This window comes from Fusarium oxysporum, chromosome I (assembly GCF_013085055.1).
Source record: "Fusarium oxysporum Fo47 chromosome I, complete sequence".
Classification (NCBI taxonomy): Eukaryota; Fungi; Ascomycota; class Sordariomycetes; order Hypocreales; family Nectriaceae; genus Fusarium; species Fusarium oxysporum.
Genome location: NC_072840.1, coordinates 1,056,776 through 1,079,553, shown reverse-complemented (window position 1 = coordinate 1,079,553; position 22,778 = coordinate 1,056,776). Strand labels below are relative to the sequence as shown.

General features: G+C 48.2%; 6 protein-coding genes across 6 annotated transcripts; 4 read left to right on the top strand and 2 right to left on the bottom strand.

Moving 5' to 3' along the window:
- The first annotated feature begins 1,267 nt into the window (after positions 1-1,267).
- FOBCDRAFT_748 (fungal-specific transcription factor domain-containing protein) lies at positions 1,268-3,929 on the top strand. Its single transcript, XM_031180741.3, has 8 exons — positions 1,268-1,522; positions 1,572-1,642; positions 1,696-2,065; positions 2,118-2,199; positions 2,246-2,722; positions 2,774-3,086; positions 3,136-3,455; positions 3,504-3,929. Exons 1-8 carry the CDS (start codon positions 1,460-1,462, stop codon positions 3,860-3,862), a joined length of 2,055 nt encoding a protein of 684 aa, XP_031041509.1. The 5' UTR covers positions 1,268-1,459; the 3' UTR covers positions 3,863-3,929.
- Positions 3,930-4,437: 508 nt separating this feature from the next.
- On the bottom strand, positions 4,438-5,517 carry FOBCDRAFT_210226 (uncharacterized protein). Its single transcript, XM_031180743.3, has one exon. It carries the CDS (start codon positions 5,435-5,437, stop codon positions 4,547-4,549), a length of 891 nt encoding a protein of 296 aa, XP_031041511.2. The 5' UTR covers positions 5,438-5,517; the 3' UTR covers positions 4,438-4,546.
- Positions 5,518-6,240: 723 nt separating this feature from the next.
- FOBCDRAFT_736 (peptide methionine sulfoxide reductase MsrA) lies at positions 6,241-7,156 on the top strand. The gene is made up of 2 exons (XM_031180740.3): positions 6,241-6,610; positions 6,661-7,156. The coding sequence occupies exons 1-2, from the start codon at positions 6,343-6,345 to the stop codon at positions 7,008-7,010; spliced, it is 618 nt and encodes a 205-aa protein (XP_031041508.1). The 5' UTR covers positions 6,241-6,342; the 3' UTR covers positions 7,011-7,156.
- A 199-nt stretch (positions 7,157-7,355) lies between these two features.
- Positions 7,356-12,048, bottom strand: FOBCDRAFT_124345 (uncharacterized protein; the record flags this gene model as incomplete). The annotated part of the gene is made up of 3 exons (XM_031180739.3): positions 7,356-7,842; positions 7,900-8,423; positions 9,112-12,048. The coding sequence occupies 3 exons, from the start codon at positions 12,046-12,048 to the stop codon at positions 7,356-7,358; spliced, it is 3,948 nt and encodes a 1,315-aa protein (XP_031041507.3).
- A 4,858-nt stretch (positions 12,049-16,906) lies between these two features.
- On the top strand, positions 16,907-19,437 carry FOBCDRAFT_313493 (uncharacterized protein; the record flags this gene model as incomplete). Its single annotated transcript, XM_059611957.1, has 19 exons — positions 16,907-17,172; positions 17,220-17,309; positions 17,376-17,469; positions 17,526-17,556; positions 17,622-17,644; positions 17,696-17,820; positions 17,874-17,954; positions 18,008-18,083; positions 18,156-18,262; positions 18,319-18,386; positions 18,440-18,458; positions 18,513-18,660; positions 18,710-18,743; positions 18,798-18,826; positions 18,879-18,903; positions 18,960-19,020; positions 19,104-19,163; positions 19,231-19,281; positions 19,317-19,437. Exons 1-19 carry the CDS (start codon positions 17,051-17,053, stop codon positions 19,435-19,437), a joined length of 1,365 nt encoding a protein of 454 aa, XP_059463774.1. The 5' UTR covers positions 16,907-17,050.
- Positions 19,438-20,744: 1,307 nt separating this feature from the next.
- Positions 20,745-22,336, top strand: FOBCDRAFT_313492 (uncharacterized protein; the record flags this gene model as incomplete). The annotated part of the gene is made up of 4 exons (XM_059611956.1): positions 20,745-20,918; positions 21,016-21,267; positions 21,315-21,665; positions 21,716-22,336. 4 exons carry the CDS (start codon positions 20,745-20,747, stop codon positions 22,334-22,336), a joined length of 1,398 nt encoding a protein of 465 aa, XP_059466548.1.
- Between the last annotated feature and the right edge of the window lie 442 nt (positions 22,337-22,778).

Sequence of the window (22,778 nt, the reverse complement as noted above, 5' to 3'; positions counted from 1 at the left end):
GTGATGTGACAGTTTCGCATATGTATGCATCGATGCTCATATAAAAGATCACATGCAGTGCTTGGCGGCCAGGACATACATAGAAGTTGTGTTAGTGAGAGGCAACATATCAACTGAGAAGATGCATGTGCAACTATAACTGCAGGTATGACAGGTAAAGGCCAGAATATAGGAGCAGTTGTCCCGAGTCTGGACGGATGTTGTAGTCGATGTAACAATGTTAGACTGTGACATGAGAGAGTAATCGGGTGATATGTATTCATCAGAGGGCACGGTTCTTCGTGATGTAACGCCAGGTTAGGCTCGAATTGACTCTATAGCATTGGAGTCATGAGATCTGGTTGTAACTAGAGCATCCACTGCACCGGGCATCGATGCTTCTCTTCCGCCGCAAAGTGGATATTATCGGGTCCGTTCGACCGAGGTTGTCAATTATGGTCTGGAGGAAAGGATACGTGATGTAGATGAAGCAACATTGAATGAGATAATAATTAGTGATTGAAAAGGAGTTGAATGAGTAGCGAGACAATAAGCAAGGTATTCAGTGCTCCATATATACCGAGATAATGCTTTATCAGATGCCGTAGCCAGTTCCTCGGTATCTGGGAATGGCTGCGGAGCTCCATATGTAAAGTGTTCCGGTTCCGGTTTCGCCTCGTATGTCATTTAGCTTGATATACGAAAATAAATCAAAAGCATATGATACATTTAAGAGAACTCGAAATCCAGTAATAAGTCTTGGCCATATAGTTGCAAATAAGAACAAATTGGTCTCAGAGACTGTCGATCTTCCAGGTTATGACGACTGAAGAGGCCCAAGTTACAGGACATCCAGCGCTGGACCGCCCTATACCGTTGGCTGCGCCTACCTCTGGAACAGCCATCCCAAAGAGCACATGACCCACGTGATCATCTTGTAGTTAGTCCTGAGGTTTCCAAGGGGATATGCCTGATCAATCCTTGCCCTTTACATTTGACTGCTTACAATAACGTTCAATACAATTCAGTATATCTCATCAATTGATTAGAGGACCTGACCTCTCTTACACAGAGTCTGGTCAGGCCTGACAGGCCTAGAACCCGCCCCCACTTGTCCCTCCGAGCTGGGGCCTCCCGACAGTCTTGCCCCGGCCCAACGCAGCATCGGCTCCGTGTACTTTACCTTTACTTTACCTTTGACTCGAAACAGTCACAAGGCGGAGAATTCTCGTCCTAGTCGGGCTTTTATCTACTGTGCCTTGTTTTTACCCCTAAAGGAGAAAACCACCTTCACTGTCTTTATGCTGTCCCTCGGCGCAATAATCTACAGCTTCATCATCGGACAGACCCGGCCCAAGTTCTAGGTGGGGTTTCAATGTCCAACGCGGGGCTCACTCTCTGCCTCTGACGACTCTTGCCGATTTAATTACGATACCGGAACTGACCTGGACGAGAAACTCATCAGACTTTGTGGCACATCATGTCGTCGGTCAAAGCCACAAAGAAGAGCGCATTCTCTTGTGAGCCGTGCCGTAGACGCAAGGTCAACACAATCACTACTTCACCCATAAACCTGTACTGATAGCCTTTAGGTCAAATGCGGCGGCGAGCAACCGATTTGCAATCGCTGTGCTGCTAGAAGCGATGACTGTATTTACAAACTGTGGGACTCACCTCGGCCTCATTATTTTCTGAGCAATTGCTCACGTGTCATAGAAACCCGACTCTGTCTTACACCCAACGCCTTGAGGAACGCATCAAAGAATTGGAAGACCAACTCGCTGCTATCAAATCTCCTCCCTCAGTGGCCGCCTCAAATCATTCGAGTCCTGGGGTCTGGAACGGCCATGACTTGAATCGCCATCCAGACGAGCATGCAATGACGAGGAGCTTCATGGGCCTCAAGATCGATGACAAGGGTGGCATTACTTACCACGGACCGACTAGTCTCTTCAATCTTCCCAGTGACCCTCACAAGCATAAGCCAGACTCGATATCATCCATTGACTCAGATGCTCATAGGAGAGAGCGATTGGTCAACAATGCATGGCATCAGCGAGCGATGGAAAACCTGTCTGACATTCCAGTAGGTTTTCGTGTAATCTGCAGTCTCATGAGTCTCAACTTACACCACAAAGGAACCGTTTCAATACCTTCTGAACGTGCATTGGTGCTGGATTCAGCCTCTTTTCAACTTTATCTACAGGCCTGCATTCACTCGTATGCTTCACCTTGACATTATGTAAGCAGTAACTAACACTCGCAGGTGACATGCAATCCATGGGACCGTACTATTCTCACACTCTTTTGAATGCTATGCTCTCACATTCTATCCGCTGGGGTAAAAGTGACCCTTCCACCAAACAACTGCTGGATCAGTCATATGATGGAGGGGCTGTCTTTGCAAAACACGCCCGAAGCATGCTTTTCGACGAACTAAGTAGAGGTGTTTGCACTATCCCAACTGTTCAGACACTGCTACTACTTAGCGCAGGAGAATGTGGTCATGGCAACACAACACAGGCCTGGATTTATAGTGGCATAGCGTTCCGTCTCATTGATCATTTGGGCATTTGTGTTGATGGACAGAGATATCCAGGATCCGTCCATTTGACTGATGAAGAGGTCGAGATTCGACATCGACTTTACTGGAGTTGCTATTTCTGGGATAAGATTATCAGCCTATACCTCGGTCGTTCGCCTTCACTGCAACATACACAGGTGTCCCCACCCCAGATTATCAGTAAGTCTAGCTGTGGAACTATTTAGCAAACAAGTTACTCATAGTTTCTAGTGGACGACTCGGCTGAGAATGAGCTCTGGGTCCCCTTCGACTCTCCTCATGGATCAGATTGGAAGTATCCTCCTGCGACAGCTCACTCAACTTCCTGTTTCATGAGTGCTTGCCGATTATCGGTCATCTTTAATGAGATTCTCATTCACATGTATGATCCATTACTGGAGAATACCGAGGCAGAGATGCAAGAGTGTCTACAGACTCAAGACCCTGCCATGAGACTATGGTGGGAACAACTCCCTCCTCATCTCAAGATCGAGCTCTCCGCCATGCCTGAGCTGGCACCTCCGTCACACATTGTCACCATGAAGTGAGTACCAGTTTGTCATTTCTGAAAAGCGCTAGCTAACCTGATTAAGTGCCTTGTACCATACGTTCAGAATCCTCCTGTTCAGGCCGATGCTCACCTGGCAGGTATACCCAGAGGATGAAGGCCCTCATCCGATGCAAAACCATCTCGTGGAATGCGTCACATCTGCAACATCTATTATAGCCATCTTCGATCTTTTCTGCAGAACATTTACCATCAGCCACTGCGTTCTATCACTTTCATACAGTGTGTATATCGCGGCCACAATTTTTCTTTTGCAGGTCCAAGCTACCCCCGAGGACCAACAAGCAGTTCGCAAGCTGAGCTTCTGCGTACGAGCCTTACATCAGGCCAAAACCGTTAATCCAGGTAAGTAGCTCAAGTCCATGGCTATACAAGCTCTAACACACCACACAGTCATCTCAAGTGCTTTGGATTTGATCACCCGAGAGATGGCGAATCTTGGGCTTGATCCAGGATTTAGTACACCACAACAACAGCCTCCTCCGCCTATGCCTCAGCCTATGCCAGATGTTCAGATGCCTACAGACATACCGATTACCGAGACTGTTTACCCGGCTTCATTTGAGATACCTGCACAGCAATCGCCTTACGAGCCGGAGCAGCTGTTCCAGACACCGTGGGCTGACAATATGAACCCGAATGCAATGGCCGTTGACCGTGGAGTTTTCGAGGCTTTATCATCGTTTGAGCCCTTGAGTGTACGGGTGGGCGCTATCTACGAGTCAGGAAACAACCCTCAGAATTTCGGTTGATCGAGGATGCTGTGGCAGAAGCATACTGGAATATACTAAAACCGATTTGATCAACGTCAATGACAGCAGGATCTATCAAGATCAAGAAACTGATGCGGATTCGAAACCGGGAAACTCAAATGGACTGAAAAATATCAACTTCTCGGCCAGGTACCAGTGCATCGGGCGCACTCAATGAACCTCAGATCTTGATTCACGCAGTAGCAAAGAGCACACCGAGAGAAGCGGCCAAACATGCACCGACAGTCTTGACTACGAGCTCTCACATCAGGATATCGAAGTCGACTTAGCGTCATATAGCCGCATCTGCCGAGTCCGCACGCCGAACCCTGCTCGGCGCTACTCGGAGAAGATGTTATCGAAGTTATACTTTCAACCATAAACTTCATGCTGGAACATGGAGTCATGGCCTGATTGCCTGTGTAATCTCGCGCTCTGTGTAGAACGGCCGTTGGACTGGTTGTGCCCATTTTGGAAATCGTTCTTGACGTTTCAGGTATCGCAATGCAACGGCAGAATGATCGACAGATGAATAATAGGCAGATATGATATGAATACATAAACGAAAATATTAACAAGTACACATGTCCATGGTAGAAGGAACGAAATCAGCTTTGAACACCATGAATGAAATCCCCCCTTACTGTTATATCGAGCTCAACCCCAAGCCATAACTGATTTCAATCACTGGTCCGCCTTCCCCGATGGCCTCTGAACATCCCATAAATCTTCGGCATTCCCTCTGAACAGCCGCTCTTTGAGATGCTCATCATCACCGCACCAACTCAGCACTCTCTCCATCCAGGGCTTGATATCCAATCCCTCAAACCTTGTGTGAGGCCAGTCGGTTGCAAAAACAACATGAGTCTTTCCAGCGACTCGAATGACCTCCTTAGCGATGGGATCCAAATCGCTGTAGTCAGGGAGTGTGCTCATCCGGTAAGCAGCTGACAGCTTGACATACGTCTGGCCGTTCTTGAGTAAATTGATGAGGGATGTGAAGCCTGGTATATCATATGGGTCTGCACCTGCGTATTTGTTCAGAGGCGGCTGTCCAAGATGGTCTATGCAGAACTTGACATTGAGCTTCGGAATGATAGGTTCAAGGAGAGTGACCATATCCATAGGGACGTAGACCTGAACAACCCATCCCAGAGGCCTTACAGCATCAGCGTAAAGCATCAACTGCCTCTCCAACTCGGCCGCATCAATCGCAAGTTCATTTGAGAGAATATTTAGTCTCACTCCACGCACACCCAGTCCATGCCATGAACGCAACTCCTCTTCATTGACAACCTCAGGGTCAATGGCAACAACACCTCGTCCACGCTCAGTACCTAGGGCGCGAAGACCATCAAGCAGACACGAGTTATCGAGCCCATAGATAGATGGTTGAACAAGGACTATGTTTTGAAGCCCAACGCCAGTTTCAAAGGCGAGGGCTTGGTCCAGTGTGTGAGATGTAGGACGGTATTTGGCTGAAGCATCAAGGGTGTAGTTCTCCACGTCGACAATGTGCATGTGTGAGTCCCATGAGTCGGGAGGAATGCGTTGAGCAAGGTTTGGTGAAGCCATGATGAAGATATTGAGTATGTATAATTAATTGAATAGGTTATAGAGGGTTTTGGGGATGATATATAGTCAATGTAAGTATAAACTATGCTATGTCCGACTGGGAAACCGAGGTCGGCCGAGTCGGCGGGGAAGACGAGACGAGAGTTTAAACTCCGCAATTCAACGGACGGTGACTTCCGAAAGTTAATCGACCCAATATTATTTTTACCTTATCGTATTTCTATTGCATTTGATATGCTAGGAATTGTTTATATATATGCGTGGCATAATAACGGCAGTTATCCTTGTTAGCACGTGTGAGAGGGTTTGCAGGCATTAGCTACATGCCAGCATGCCCTGAGTGCATAGGGCGCCTATATCGAAGAATAGCGGTAATAATGAAATCCACAAATATAGCCGAGATAGCCTCTCACTAACAAGCACTGATATCTGTACTTGAGCGTATAAGAAGCGTATGCACAGCCAACATAAGCCGGCAACTTACACATCAACAGGCCTATAAGCAGAATTACCTATTTCAAATAGTTCACAGCCCTGTAGCTCACCCCGTTACAGTAAATCTGTTCAATAATCAAGCACTAAAACACAGCCTCAACCGCTGATTCCATATGCCATAACTCGCTAATGAAAACCGCGGGGCAAAAGAAAAGACCCTTGAACTAAACCGCATCCACGCCACCTTCCCAAAAGAGGAAGCAGAGCTCTGCGAAATCCAATCGTCATCTACGTCTTCGGTGACGCAGCTCCTATAACCCCCGCCACACCTTAGCTTCCCCTTGTAAGGATTTGTCATTCACATTGACCGACAGCCCGAAAAAACATTCAAATATCAATGCGATTCCCTCGATAGCTTCACTTCCATACACAGAACAACACAGTCGCATTCATCTCTGTTAGCTGCAAAAATGTCCTACCTTCCTCCCTTCTTGGCGCGTCTCGCTCGCCCCTTCACACAATCTACACGGCTCTCAATCGCTCCCGATCAATCCGCTGCATCTGTCATCCCAGAGGGCGCTCAGCGCTGCACCGTCGCAGCGGGATGTTTCTGGGGAACAGAGCATTTGTATCGCAGACACTTTGCCGACAAGGGTCTGATCGATGCAAAGGTTGGATACATTGGTGGTGATCTTGAAAACCCTAGCTACCGCGCCGTCTGCGGTGGAAAGACAGGCCGTACGTCGCAATCCTCATCTTTCGCATTAGAATATCACTAACAATCATAGACGCTGAGGCCGCGCAAATCATCTTTGACCCTACAAAGGTCTCATACGCACAACTCCTAGAATTCTTCTACAAGACGCACGACCCCACGACGCTGAACCGCCAGGGTCCCGATACCGGCCCCCAGTACCGCTCTGCTATTTACTTCCACAACGAGGAGCAAGAAAAGATCGCGCGCGAGGTCACAGAGAAGGCCAACAAGCAATGGTGGAAGGGCGGCATCGTTACTGAGATTGCGCCCGCCGGAAAGTGGTGGACTGCTGAGGAGTATCACCAACTCTACCTCCACAATAACCCTTCTGGCTATGAGTGCCCGAGCCACTTTTTGAGGCCGTTCCCACCTCTCGAATAAATACTTGGGGATGTTTGCATTTTGGCTTAGCAGACGGATGGAAATGGCACCAATGATATCAGGAAACTTAACTTGGAATGAGGCAATGAGAGGACAGAAATTCAACATATACCTAGTCACAATATGAAACATTTGAAATTCACCCCACTCTGAATATTTGAAGTTTTTTTCTTCTTATTTGCTAATCCTGAAATTAAGAAATTAGAAAATCCATCCACTTGTAGACCGGTTACAACAGAAAACAGGAGAGGAGTTTATTATCCTCCATCCGAGTAATAATCCTTTTGCTAAAAAATAATACAAACGCCCACAGCGCTAGTTCTATGCAACTCTATCACCAATCGCTTACTTGCGTCGGTTCTGCTGCATCATCAGGATCTGAACCATGCGGATGAAGATGTTGAGGAAGTCAAGCTCAAGAGAGATACTCTCATTGACGGGGTCACGGCGGATGACACCAGCCTGGGCGAGGCGAGCGTGGTGGAGGACCTTCTGGACATCGTACAGAGTGAAACCACCAAAGACAGCAAGACCACCGTACAACCAGATGCTCTCAGTGAAGGCTAGGGTTCGGATAGCGGTGGCGGGGATGACGAGAGGGGCGAGACCAGAAGCAGCGACGATGGCGGCACCAGCCAGGAGAGGACCACCAATGTAGAGGTACTTCTCCTGCTTAGCAGTGGCACCGACAACAGCAAGACCACCCATCATGGCGATGGTGTAGAGACCGGCACGTCCAAGGAGAGCAGGAGGGACGAAGGCGAGGAGAGGGGCGACAAAGGCAGCCTGAGTGGCGTTAAAAGCGGTCCAGAGGGCGTACTTAGGGATGTAGCTGGGCATTGTTAGTAAAATGCTTCAACTTTGGCATTGATTGAATTCAACAACTTACTTGTCAGGGCTGATAGATCGAGTTCCAATCATGGTGGCGAAGCTGAGAGCGAGACCACCAATTCCAACAACCCAAGGGTTAGTAACCATGATTCGGTAAACGAAGCCGGTCTGAACCATTTGTCGAGCCGTCAATCCAATGATGCCAATTCCGAGACCAGTGTGCAGGAAAGTGTTGTTCAGGTATTCGCGCTCGTAAACGGGCATGCCACCATCCTCACGGGTCTCCCGGTTAAAGACAGCATTGATGGCAACAAGCGTACCACCAAAGATGGCACCTCCAACCAAGAGTCGTCGGCTTGTCGATTGGGGCGCTGTGGCAGCTCCCGCAGCTTGCTGGTTATAAGATCGACCGCCAGCGCGGCTTGTTCGTTGGAAAGCATTGCGGGTGGCTGCGGATGTGACGCGCGATGTGAAGAAGTTGGCTGTAGGCTTGGACTGAACGTGGAAGCTTCGGACGGATGCGGTGTTGCGGAAAGCAGTCTTTGAGAGCTCAGGAAGCCTCTGCGCAAGTCGCGCAGGGCCCTGGCGGACAGTCATTGTGAAGGACATCGTCGTTCTGGCGATGCAGGTGTTGGGAGAGAATGCGATGTGCAGTCGTTTACAAAGGAAAAGGTTGAAGCGGGGACGGGGAATCGAGAGTATTATAAGTCCCCAGTAAAAGAAAGCATGACGTTGGTTCCGGGTGTGGAGCCTACCTAAAATCCGACATCACGTGGCTGTGCCGGTGGAATATTGTGGAAAGAACCGGCGCCTCTCAGTGACTCAGTTGGTCATCACTCGGCGGCTACGGGCTCTAAACTCCAGGCGCCGTCGGATTTACTGGTGTTACGCTATGGGAATAGTTACATCACAGCTACGTTGACGTTAGCTTCTTTCTAGCCTCTTCTATTTTCGGCTGTTTCTTTTCAATTCCAATATTATTATGAAGGATATCAACGCCTCCATCAAGGGTATCTACTAAGCATCCTTTCACCCAGCATTCACCCCCTTGCATCATGCTTTCTCTCTACCCAAATGTGCGTTACATCGCACGAGACTTGATATGCGGTAATGGCAAATGCTCCACGACTTTGACGCCTATGCTGCGCAACATAGATCCAATGCTTTCCATTCCCACTCAATTCCCAATCATTTCCTCAAAAAGTGTTCCCCAAGACGCCGTCCTTTCTTACCGTAAACTTCCAAACCCTTTCTCGATGACGAACCGCACGGGTCGTCGTGCTCTCTTGGCTCTGTATCCAAACGCAGATCGTGGCATAAAGTTCTGCGATGTGAGCATAGCAACGCTCATGGCCTTGGGCGCAGGACCATCATCCTCTGATTGTCCCTGTCCAGAGGTTTCGCTTGACGTGGGCTCCGTAGAACGTTGACCAACGCGGTCATCAAACCCCCAGTTCGAAACACCACCGGCTCGGATCCATGACTCCAAGTTACGGCATTGACTGACATCCATCCAGTTCAGTCGCCCGCAGCCGTTGAGGACATTTTCGACGCCTCGGCCAGTGACACGCACGCAGCCACGAACACTGAGGGCTTCCAAATCGTTCAAGTGGAGCGCCACGCTTTCCAAACTTCCATCGCTAACCGCACTTCCGCAGAACGCCAATCGCAGCTCCCGCAACTTTGGCAGACGGAGAGCGACAACCTCTGTCGCCGTGTCAGAGAGTGCACAGCAGAACGATAGGTCCAGATGTGTAAGGTTCTTGGCTGAGTTAACCAAGGCAACGACAGCGTTGTCCGAGAGATATGTGCAATCAGCTAGGCACAGCCTAGATAGCTTTTCAAACCGGAATGGCGCCCATGATTGAAACCCTGCATCTGTAATCGATGTGCAACGCGTGAGGGACAGCGACTCGATACGGTTCGAAGCGTGTGCTGCTAAATGAGCCATGGAACGATCTGTGATGTGCTTGCAATAGGAGAGATTGAGGCGTTTGAGTTTCGGGCACCCAACTACTGTACCTGGTGGCAGAACGTGCTGTGCGGCATGCTTCTGTTGCTGCTGCTTGCTTCGCGATCGAGCTGCAGAACTTGAGATAACGACTGATTTCGAAGGTGGTGGATCGGGTACAACCCAGCCAACAACGCGGCCTAGAAGATTATCACCGACCTTGCGGCAGTTGCTCCAGTCAACTTCTTCTAATCCCTTTGCGTTCTCGCTCATCTCCAAAATTTGGTTCGCGGAAACATCCCAAACCGACTTCATCTTCCACTTCTTAACATTTTTGCCGCAACTGCGCCATAAAGCTCCAAACCCTTCATCCGTTATGTGAAAGCAATTATTCAGGTCGATGGACAGAGCGCGAGTGCCAATGAAGGGAGCAAGCACCTTGATCAGGACTTCGTCAGTAACCTTACGGTTGTAAATTGAGAGGTCGACATCCTGGCAAACTTTGGGGGATGTAGTCAGGAGCTTACGCCAGTGTGTGCTAACAAGGCGTAGTCGAAACAGCTCTCCTATATCCACGTGCTTGAAGATGTAAATCAGGATCTCATCTGAGAGCACTGGTTTGCTCATTGTGATTGGTCGGGTGGGCAGAGTCGTCCGTACTCGCTTTGCCGGGACGTCATCGTCGTCAGCTGAAGCATCAGAAAACGCAAATTTGATAGGAGTTACTTCTGAGAGGCGAGACCTCGCACCGTTGGTCGTTGGGGTAGAGCTGTCTGTTGGAGGCACTGGAGGTGCCAACGAATGTCGTCTTCGATTTCGGATATTCTCCATGTTCACACTCAAGAACGGATCGGGGTCCTTAGGTGCTATGTTGCTTGTATCATCTTTCGCTGGAGACCCAGGCTTGGACGGGGTAGTGAAGGTGAGGTCAGGGAGGGATGCTCGTGTTGGTGTTGTAGGTGTAGGCGGGTCAGATTTGTTGACCTTTTCCTTAACATCAACATCAACCATAACAACATCGTCGCTCTGTTTCTGATATCGCAATCGTGCAGTTTCTTTAACCTGTTTCAGGATGTCTGAAGGGCAGCGTCTCCAGAACTCGTCGAGGACATCGCCTGTGATCATGATACATTCCACCGAAGTGATAGATCTTACAGTGGCTGTTCGACCACGCGACAATCCAAGACTTGCAACTTCGCCGAAATATTGACCAGCCTTCAATCGAGGCCGTTTTGGGATAGCCTTGGCCTTGTTCTGAATGTTATCGTCGTAAACTGGCTCATCGTGAATAACCTCCGCCTCGCCACGAACAATGAAGAAAATTTCGTTTCCTGGTAAGCCTTGCCGAACGATATCTGTAAACGGGGTATAGGATTTCGGTTGAACACTCAATCCCAAGAAATGCAGAATATCTGCAGGAAGTGTAGAGAAGAGCGGTAACTCCTTAAGTGTTGTTCGAATATTGATTTGACCGCTTCCAATCGCACTACCAGCAGCTGGGTCCTCCATGATTCCAGGGCTTGGGGACTTTCTTTTCTTGTTGTTGACGACCGCACCGTCCTTGATAGCGCCCCTTTCTCCAGTAGAAACCTCTCCAGGAGCGGGTTCTCGAGCGCTGAAGTCTCCCTGAGGGGATTTGACCAATCTTCCACTTTCTTGCCGCTTCTTTTTCAGGAGGTTCAAGCGTTCCTGTGCCTCTTCCCGGATCGCCTTCTCCATTTCTGGGAATTTGGGTATCACGGCATGTAAATCCTCTTTCTTAAGCACTAGCAACAGACACTTCGTACGCGCTACAATAGTAGCTGTTCGAGGCATCTGCATCAAAACACCGATTTCTCCAAAGAACGAACCGGGATTGAGCTCAGCATAGACCGCCTCACCGTCACGCGAAGTGACAGCAACTACTCCTCGAACCAACCAATACATTGCCTTGGCTTCGTCTCCTTCCGTCACGATGTGGTCATTGGGGCTTTGGATTTGAGGCTTCAGGTGATTTCCTATAGCAACAAGAAACTCTTCCGGAGCTGACATAAAGAGAGGGAAGGACCTGATGCGGTCAACCAGATCTAGCGGCATGTCTCGGATAAGCGATGCTGTGAGCGGCGAAGGCCGCACTGGCCGCGTTGGGTTTGTTTCGACATTGAAAGACCGAATCAATGAAATGGAGTCTGAGGATGTCGCAGCAGCCGAGGCCTGCTGATGATGAGCCAAAGCCCTATAAGGCGATGGCGAGCTTGGTGAACGACCTCGCCTCATGGTTCCAGGTTTGGCAGAGCGGTGTTGCTAGAAGTCAGCGGAATCGCAACGACGAGGACAATTGCCTCCCCTCCAGCAAGCTCTCGAGCCGCCGCCGCAGCTGAGGGTGACAGTTTCTTGACCTTTGTTCTTTGTTCCTGGCTTTGTATTTCTCAGCTTATGACGCGGAAATGTCAAGTGAAACTTGGAGAGTGGATCAAGGTCCAGTCATGCTCCGGTGTGACGTTGAGAAGCAATCCTTGAGGAGAATAAGATGATCGCTTTCGTGCAATCGTTTTGCCGACAGGGGCTTGAAATATGGACGCACAAAAGGCTTGTACTGAAACCCAGGCTCTATCCGTGGGCCCCGTGATAGGTAGAGGGCGTAAAAGCTGCAGTCACAGACCGAATGTCAAGGTGGAAGTCGCACAGGGTTCCAAGGCGGCGGTTTGGATCTTTTTCGTAACACGAGAACAAGGAGCGAGCTGTTGTGTAGGTAAAGGCGTAGATGCTGAACGTCAAGAATGATCGCGTGGATAGATCGAAGGTGGCTTTCAAGGAGTGTGAGCGATGACGGATGGCAGACAAAGAATGGAGACTCGTGTTGGGACTTACCAAAGCTTGAGCGGAAGCCAAGAAACGAAGCTTATCTGATGCTCACGGGGAGAGGTTAAAGAAGAAGAAAGCTGGTGGGGAGCTGTCAAGAAGCAACAAGGAAGCTATTGTGAGAGTGGCAATTGGCGAAGCTCGAAGAGGAAATCGGTTGAGGGAGGTCAAGCCAGGTCAAGTCAAGGAGCATGTACAGTAGGAGATAGATAGATCCGCATGGGAAAAGATGGATTCCAGTGCCAGTTCTGGCCGCCACATGAACGACGCCCACTCAAGAGCACGACCACGACACAGAAGGCCCCTCTTGCATTCGACACGCCCACTCACACGCACAAGGAAAGCTTGGTGTGGGGTAGGTAAGTACCTCCATACAGCACTGTAGGTACTATACTATACTGATTTAGCTGGGCGGGCGGGCAGTGCCGTCACACACGGTGAAGGAGCGTGTAAGAAACGAGCAAAAGAACAAGGGCCCCTGTGAAAGTGAAGCTTTGAGTGGAGAAATATGAGCAAGCCAAAAGCAAGCAAGCAAGCATCGGTAATGCAAGCAATTCAACGGGAAAAGAACGGTTTCGAGAGTCAAACTTTGGTTAATCACCGAGCGGCACAGAAATTGACTCTCGCAATGATGCGACTGTTGATAAACTGAGATGCCCTGGGCTGCCCTCGTGGTGGTGCCGGTACCTTGGCACAAGCGCATGTAGCTAAGATAGTAGCAGTACCAGCTACCTTAGCAACTTATTGCCCTGTAACTAAGTTAGTGGCGCCTTAGGGCAGTGGACATCCCATCACAAAGTGAAACGGAAGCCAGCCCCGGAGCTGCTGTTGGGAAGAAACCTGAGGGTCAGTGCGTTGAGGCGCTTCGGTGGATGCTTCGATAAAGCTTCAGTGGGATGCGATGTGCTGTTGCTGCTCGTCATGGACCTTGACCAAACCCTTTCAAGGACCCCGGTGATGGTCTTCTCATCCTCACTAGCGAGCGGCACCAAGCGCAGATGACCGAGCGCGCACAGGGCGCTTAACGGTTCACTGGTACCTTTCTTTGATGTTTGGCAGGGGTAAAATAATCTGACCAAAAACAACCTGCGTGAGAGCTGATGCTGCGGAAGCGACCCGATAGCTTGCTGCTCTTGATTCCATACAGTAATCCATGCATGACCAATACCTAGCTAATTAAAAATGTCCCATCAGTTTGACGAAGCCGTGGTTGACGGTGAACCATGGTCTTTTAGGGTTAGTAGCGGTCGTTTTCTGCCGTCATCATTTCCCCCCTCTGCTACGTATATGTCGATCCTGATCGTCGGATCCGTGCAGCCAGCCTCCAGCCTGCCGGGAAAGGGGCCAGCCATGTTGTGTTATCGGTCAGAAGACCATGATTTTGGTGGTATATCCGATATGGCCGTCATTTGCCTCGGCAAGCTGCGAGGAAACTTGGCCGTGGGAGTTCGGTTTGAGAAGTTTGATACATGTCGTGATACCATCTGTACTGTACAGTACTGTCATTTGATGAGTGTTTTGTCAAGAGCTTCCCTTTTGCATTGGCCTCTTGTCATGCAGATGCTGCGACAGTTAGCGTTGCCTGTGGCTGAAAATAGATACACGGCTTGATAATTTGCAGCTCCATTCAGGCACGTTCGCATCGCCATGCCAATGTCAATGCCAGATGCGGCAGCTTGTCGGAGGGAGATCCCTGCAATATGTAATAGATAGAAAGCTCTGCGGAATCATTTTGTGAAACGTTTCGTCATGGTGTTTCACGTCTGCGGGCTGTCAGTATCCCCATCAGATCAGTCTGCAGAAAACATGCAGCGATTGTCATGGGAAAACTGCAGCCTTGTAGGGCGACCTGCATCAATTGCCAAAAGAATTGCTGAATCACAAGCAAATATGTAATTCTTTTCAGTATCGGTTGTCTGAGACAGGGTCTCTAAAAGTTTTGAGGCCACCCACGCAGGGTTCCTAGCTGTGATCTTTCTAGAAGGTAGCACTGACCCAGGGACAGCGGTCAGGCAACGCAAGGACCACCTTGCCCTGGTCATGGAAACTCGCTAGAAGAAGGAGAAGAAGGAATGAATTATTGTAGGCCAGGTCGTATTTTCAGGTCATTAAACCCAATGTAGGTCCTACCTTAAACATGCGCCAGAAAGAAGCACCCTCCTGAGATTGTTTATGGCAGCTACCTAGGTCCCTAGATTAGTTGATTGACACTTGTTCAATTTCGATTAACCACACCTGTCCTAACTGTTTGGCAGATGCCTTGGGAAAATGCTATGGAAGAGCCACAGTGTTTATCGTTTATGTCTTGAACCAGAACACCATAAGATATCCGGTTCGGCTGTCTCAGATGCACTCGGCTGCTCCCAATCGGCCAGATTTACTCCAAAGACGATCTAGACAGTTGCAGAATACTCAGCAGCTAGCCCGCTCTTGCAGTTTTGTACCATTCAAGGACTCGCGATTCAGGCCTCTGAAGACGGTTCCAGCGGCTTTATAGATCTAAGATATACCTACCCATACCAAAATTCGTCTCTTGGCTCAGAGGAGAATATCCGAAAAGCACGGCTATACTTCGATAATCCTTCAGATCCTACGTTTCATGGTTGATGTTCTGGTCGGGTTCTTAATATGAAATGCCCGGTTCGCAGTCGGAGAGCTTTGCTGTCCTTCATGAGTCTTCCATGTGTCTTTGAGCACTGAGGTTCCTAAGGCTCAACCAAGCAAGCCATGGCTGCTCACTGCGCTTCCAATATTGCCAAATCTGGTAGAGATGAAATCCATGCTGCCGAGGTCACAAGTATGGAAGTGCTCGTTGGATTCTGGATCCAAGTCTACAGATCATCACATGGAAATGGAAGCCAAATCCCTCCTGTATATACTATTTCACATCATCCTCATAGCGATGTTGATGGACGGGAGCCGGAGGACGTGACCACAGTATATGAAGTAGCCGGCATAGAACAACGAAGTGAAGACCCTCACCAACATCTACTGCCCGTTCTTGGTGTTTTGTGTTGGGGGTTATCCGAAGTAGCCAGAGGCCAGTTGCCTCATAGTGAACACCGACTGCACGTGTATTTCGCCGAAGACTGACGTCCATTCTTCGTACTATCCGCTTTGGTGGTACTAATAGCCTCACCTTTTTCTTTTTTCGACACAAACTCTACAGTATTCACGCCCACGCTACAATGGGATGCTCCCAGACCGCTGCGTTTGCTGACTTAGCCAAGAATGGCAGCAGAAGCAAAGAAACCGGGACTTTTCAGCTCTCGAGATAGCATTAGAGGTTCCTGTTAGCAGGTAGTATGATTATCCTGGGATATACCGAACAGATCCGAAGCTCGCTGCGATCGCGGTCAGATCTCGTGGTTCGAGCCAATGAGTTTTCTCTTGCTTTTCATCAACTATTTGAATTTCGGATTCTTGATGTACATTGCGAGGTCCTGATCAATACTACACTACAACATCCGGGAAAGCTCTGCCATACAACTAAAACGTACAAGGTATCTTCTTTGAGACGATCGTATCAGTTTTAAGAGGTACTAAGTAGGCTAACAGTTAGAAGCATCTACGCAGCCTCGATATACAGTCAGCCACATGGACGTACATGACGTAACACGCAAACTTCCGGAAAAAAAAGAAAAAGAAAAAAAAAAAGATATTGGGAGACAAAATCTTTCTAACCTGGGGATTTAGAGAGGATTTGGGGGCTATGACTTGGAGATTCTTCATGGGTTTCTTGCAACTGGAGGCTATCAGGATATGCTTCCAAGCAATGATGATTGTATCCCTGCTATTCCGGTTTACCAAGTAAAAACTTTATGATACAACAGATTCCCCACAGTTTACTATGTAGATCACTGTTTTTCTTTACTGATTTCACTTTTTCTGTTCTTGTATGCGATTGATCACGTGCCTCACCATGTGTATATGTACCTGATTTAATAGATCGAGTTATGACTTTAGGCCCATTGAACGCCAACCAAACTGATATAAAGTAAATATGCAATGTTGAAAACTCTCATTTAATAGTGCACCGTTAATATTCTGCTTGTGGCGTGTTACTATAAAATAGAAGATTGACATTCGTTTTAGAAGTAAGTGCCGGATAATTGAAGTGCTGAAGCGACTTCGGAGCAAGGTTTGGCGGGGCAACTTTCTGTACGTCATTGCAAAGAAAAGCTTGCTGTAAAAGGAGATTTCCAATTGGCTTAATTAGCGGTTCCCCGCGCACCAATTCAAGCGAGACCCTGGCTGACTCATGAGCGGAACCGGCAACTTCTAGCCTTTTGGCCTCCCCACCTCCAATATTTATCACGAATAATCCTCCACATCCATAACGTCGATTGCCTGTCTATCGACCTCACAACTTCAGAAGAAAGCTAAATAGAAGCCTGCAATCATCTAATCCTGCACAATGTGTGGTACCGAGAATGGATCAGTCGGGGCTGCCCCGCACCCAGCCCAGAATGCCAATAACCCAGCAACATCGGTCTACAGCCAGGTCCAGGACTTCCTGAGCAACACCAACAGATACAAGTGAGTCCATTCTACCACTGTGCAAGTGTTCAATCTGACGAATAAAGGATCATTGAGTCTACTCTTCGTGAGGGAGAGCAATTCAGCAATGCGTTCTTCACAAGAGAGAACAAGGTCAAGATTGCGACCATGCTCAGGTATGCACTCGTCCTCCCCAAGGTTAGCCATTGAATGATCTCGTTACTAATAGCAGAACCAAAAAGCGACTTCGGTGTTGACTACATTGAGCTCACAAGCCCAGTCAGCTCACAAGCCTCATATGATGACTGCAAGCACATTTGCTCGCTTGGCCTTAAGGTCAGTAACTACTGTTAATGAGAATTGTTGACATTATTGCTAACATTATAATATAGGCCAAGATCCTAACACATGTGCGATGTAACAGTCGGTACCCTTCTTCACAACTCACCTCCTGATCGAGGTCAATTCTCATGCTAACACCTCGTTAGTGGATGATGCCAAGCGCGCGGTGGTAAGTCGAGCTCAAACGTCCGGTCACGATAGCTTCATAACACAAAAATAGGAATGCGGAGTGGACGGTGTTGATTTAGTCATCGGTACCTCGTCCTTTTTGCGTGAGTATTCACATGGTAAGAGTATGGAAATGATCCAGAAGACAGCCATTGAGGTTATCGAATATGTCAAGTCGTAAGTCGCTCTATGAGCTGTCTACAAGCGAATATGGTACTAAGCTGCAACAGGCAAGGAGTTGAAGTCCGTTTCTCGTCCGAAGATTCTTTCCGATCCGATCTCGTCGACATCCTTGCCCTCTATAAGGCTGTGTATGTTGGAGCGTCTACATCACAGCAAAGCAGCATTTGCTGACTCTCTTTAGTGACAAGGCTGGTGTGAACCGCGTTGGCATTGCTGATACTGTGGGAGGCGCTACCCCACGAATGGTCTACGATCTCGTCCGAACGCTCCGAGGCAAGTAGACGATAGTCAGCGACGGGATTCAAGATACAAGAGCTAACAATGCCCAGGCGTGGTCGGATGTGACATCGGCATGTCACCCTCTCTCATACACACGCTGCTCCACTAACACATCTATAGAGACACATTTCCACGACGATACTGGCTGCGCAGTTGCGTAAGATAGCCCTTTGGCACGATTGAGCAATAGTCTCCGGCTTACACTCTGTTTAGGAACGCTGTCACCGCCCTTGAAGGAGGAGCTACGCACGTTGATACATCAGTTCTTGGTATCGGTGAACGTGAGTGTGTTAATCAACGTCGAAATAACTGTCACTGACTTGAGACCTCGTAGGAAACGGAATCACTCCATTGTAAGCATCGTGACAACAGCAGCACCGCTGAATTCAACTAACAACTTACTTCAGGGGTGCATTGATGGCTCGCATGGTCGTGACTGCACCAGAGTACACCAAGACACACTACAAGCTTCCCAAGCTCAAGGAGATTGAGGAGTATGTTGCAAGTGTCGTTCAAGTCAACATCCCTTTCAACAATCCCATCACTGGCTTCTGTGTACGCTCCTCCAAGTCCCGCTTTCGTCCGCAATAGCTAACGCGCGCAGGCTTTCACGCACAAGGCCGGTATTCACGCCAAGGGTATGGATAGAGCTGTAATTTACCTTCCTTTGGCCCAGAACTGACTTTTCGTAGCTATTCTGGCGAACCCCTCTACTTACGAGGTAACTCTTGTCTTCTTTTACTAATGGTGGTGAAATTGCTAACAGATGATAGATTATTGACCCTGCGCTGTTTGGATGTATGATCCTACCCCTTTCCCCTTTAGGCTTGAATAAAAGCCAACTAACTTCGTAGTGACTCGTTATGTCAACATTACCTCAAGAATCACCGGATGGAACGCCGTCAAGGGCAGAATGTTTGTTTCCCCCAGTTCCCAAATCGTGCCTCAATGGGTATCGGTGATGTTTCCGCATGGGTAAAACGACTAACTCGTCTTAGTTCTCAATTGGGTCTGGATGGACCTGGCGGCTTTGAAACTGATGACCAAATCAAGGAAGTGTACGTTCATGAGCTTGAGAGAGAAACTGAAGCTACTGGATGAAGTTGACTGACATGTCCGAAATAGTACCGCCAAGATCAAGCAAATGGCCGATAGTGAGCAACCATCCCCTGTTCAGTATTTTTGCATTTTTAGTGTTGAGGAGCTAACAGAGGTCTTTCTTTCGTTCGCCCACTTGCCATCGACGACGCAGACTCGATCATCCACGCATACCACCTCGGCCTTCAGGGTCAGAGTGAGCAGCAGAACGCTAGTGAGCAGAAGGAGGCTTGAGTCGGATGGCAGCAGGCAAGAATATGGAGCGACAGGATGTAAACGAAGATACATGTCAGACTTCATAGGGGTTGGCATTACTATTAAAAGCATGATTTTCCACCTAAAGCGTGGGCCAGTATTGATGACAGGGGATAAGTTATGCCAGTTTTGATGATTGAGATCTAGTTGTGTTCCATCTCCAGCTACATTCAGCTTGGCTATTAAGTTGCAAGTCGACGATCTGCCAACCATATAATGGCTTAGTCCCGTGGGAAAACCCTGCGTAAGGATAGGTCTTAGAGATTATGCATGATGAGCAGACATCAAGGACAATACTCATAGAGATGGACTTATAAAGTTGCCTCAGCTCCCTGCCAGACCGATCAACTTATTAGCTAAGGAGACTGTCTCTACCCCCGTCGTGACCAACCTCTGCGGTCCATGTCTCCATGAGCCTGTAATGTGGGATCCGCACAGTCCTCTTATGTATACAGCCTGCTGATCTCATCGTAAACTCTCAGATAGAGGATAGTAACGGAAAGCCTGCAATTCTTAAATAACAGGATTTTAGTGTAATATCACAAAAGAAATCTTTTAAATCTTATGGCTTGCTTGATCTGAGTTTATCATTATCATTAATAGGGGCTTGTGGCTGCTGTTTGTGGCTGTGTTGTGACAGGGAAGGACTACTTCGTGGGTAGGTACCTTCAGGATGTCAGCAGTTACCTAGCTGTTACGGCTTTCCATAAAAGAACATCCAATTGGTACTAACCTCAGTTGATCATCTCCCTAACACTGTGCCTTACTTCCCGGCATCAGTCAAGAGTAGATAATTTCTATCTTTCTTTTATAATTCATCGTCTCGAAGATAAGAGGCTGGTTGCAACAACACGAACATTAATCTAGACACGATGGACAGTCCTAGTAGCATAGAAGAGGTGATGTACTTGGATAGAATGAATGATTTGAGCGCCAAGACAAAAGGACATGTCTACATCACGCCAGAATGCGGACTTTGCGATCAAATTATTCATGCCAACGAGTGGACTGTGGCCTGTGAGAATAGAAAACCGCTCTATATTCTTCCACGGTTCTGTCGATCTAACGTCGGAGTTATAGTGCTGGGGAACGAGGATTGTCTCAGCCCCTTATATTTGACGAAGAAGTTCCGATTTCCAAAGTCTCGGGAAGCCATTAAATCGGTAGACGAGTTGACCCTGTGTCAACGTCTTCAATGCAAGATGTGCGATATGGCTCATCTATCTGTGATAATACATACGAATTGCTATCGTGTGTTTCAGCAATCTTATCATCGGGAAGGTGCCATGGACCCTATATGGGTCGCTTCAGCATGGAAGTTCCCATGGCGACACCGACCTCCCCAGCGCAAGCCTCGACTTGATCTCACTGATACGACGTTGGTGTCAATAGGAGGACCAGTTGCCGAGGCCATTTGCATCCCAGGTCTGGCGTCTTTGCCGCAAGAAGTGCTCCAAATGGTCAGGTCCTATATTCCCAGTAATCTCCTCTGGCGGTATTCTCTCATTCAAAGCACTGCTGAGGAGATGTCACGGCCCTTTCAAAAACCCCTTCTAGCCTGAACAAGATGCTACTCGCTTCTCTCTGGCAGCAGTGAAAGCTTGGAAACGTGGAGTGCAAGGGATGGATGCTGCTTGTGATGAGAGTGAATCAGAGTTATTCATCGTCAGACTTACTGTTGACTGCCTTGGCTTGAAGGAGATCCAAAGGTTACAAGTTTGGCCAGAGTATAACCACATTCGGTCCAACACTTGCGCATACGTTTCCTTTACACAAGGACAAGCAAATAGCTCTTTCATTTCTTCAAAGGTTAGTAGTCTCTTGACTCATGGGAACCTTTATTAACACTAAACAAGTTTGGGCGAGCATTCATCGAGAATCCTCATGACTCTCGAGACTTCCAATTCTGTGACACACCTAGCCCTCCCGTGAGAGGATTGAAAATGTTACCGAGGCCGGATCGTCCAGGTTCCATCCGATACCGCACTGTCGATCTCCTCAGTACCACAGGACTTACCTTCTTCTTTCTGAGAGGTTTCATAATGGCAGTTCACTCCCACACAGCGAACTCACCAGTTGCAGCACCAACTATACAACATTTCTCTCGACATGAACAAGACCATATGATATGGACGTACATCCCTATATCCAGTACTGATAGCCTCCTTCGGATCGGCGTGGGGGATGCCTGGCAAAGACATATAGAGGTAAGTTTTCGTATCATCTAATCTCTTGACAATGTTTCTCACACCAGTAGATATGCACCAAACTCACAGGGACCTTCCTCTTTGGCCCTTACCAATGTTATACTGATACTGACAATGTATCAGGCAATGAGCCATCTGTGCTTGTTCATAACGTACCAACTAAGCGAGTAGGAGGTTTACTCGGCATAGTTACCGAGCATAACTTTGAGAGCGAATCCTTATTGTCATTGCCTCGCTACCACAAAGACGATAAGGATCCCTCCCGTCTGCGCTGTACCAACACTGAAGTTCCAGCGAAAAATATCACTCGTGCTGATGTCTATTACAACCGCAAGAATGGATATTGTGAAGGATTGCTCCTGGAGTATGCAAACGGTGCGCAGCGGGCAGTAGGTCAATGCCGAATCGGGATTGACCCTTTCAAGGCTTACGGGAAGCCCTCCTGGATCTGTTACCGTGATATATGCGATCCAGAAACATGCGAGGAAACCGGAAGTTGTATAGTTGAGTGTACGACTGGCACGAATAGCCACGAGCATGAACCTCGCGACATTGGTGATTGGGTATGTATGCGTCCACGAGGAGGAGGGTATCTTGAGTTCGCGTGCGAGCACAAGACAGCCAGCTTTGGTATGTATACTCGAGCAGATGAGGAAGAGGACGATGAGTAAAGAAGATTGACTTCTTTCTCGTCTCTCGATAAGAAGCATTTTTGGTTACTGACCGATGTACTTCATTCTACTGTTTGATACACATACAAGCAGCATTACCAGCCACATCACAGCCACTCTATCACCCAACAATATCTGTCCTTGGTGCAATTACATCGCATCCTTCTGGTGTAAATGGCACCCCAAAAGTGGGGTTGCCAACAACATATATATAATCGACCAAAACTCAGCTCCTCAATCGTCGTTTTCATTTCGCAAAACACAAATCAAGCATTTAGGATATCTCTTACTCACGCCTGCGCTATCAACAGCAATTTCTCCTTTGACGAGGCTTAGACTTTCGACCCAAGGACTTGACGAGCAAAGATTCGTTCTTCTCTTGAGGAACTCATCGCCGCCTTTCATTCCATTATTGGCCATGGGTCATCTCGCCATTTACTGA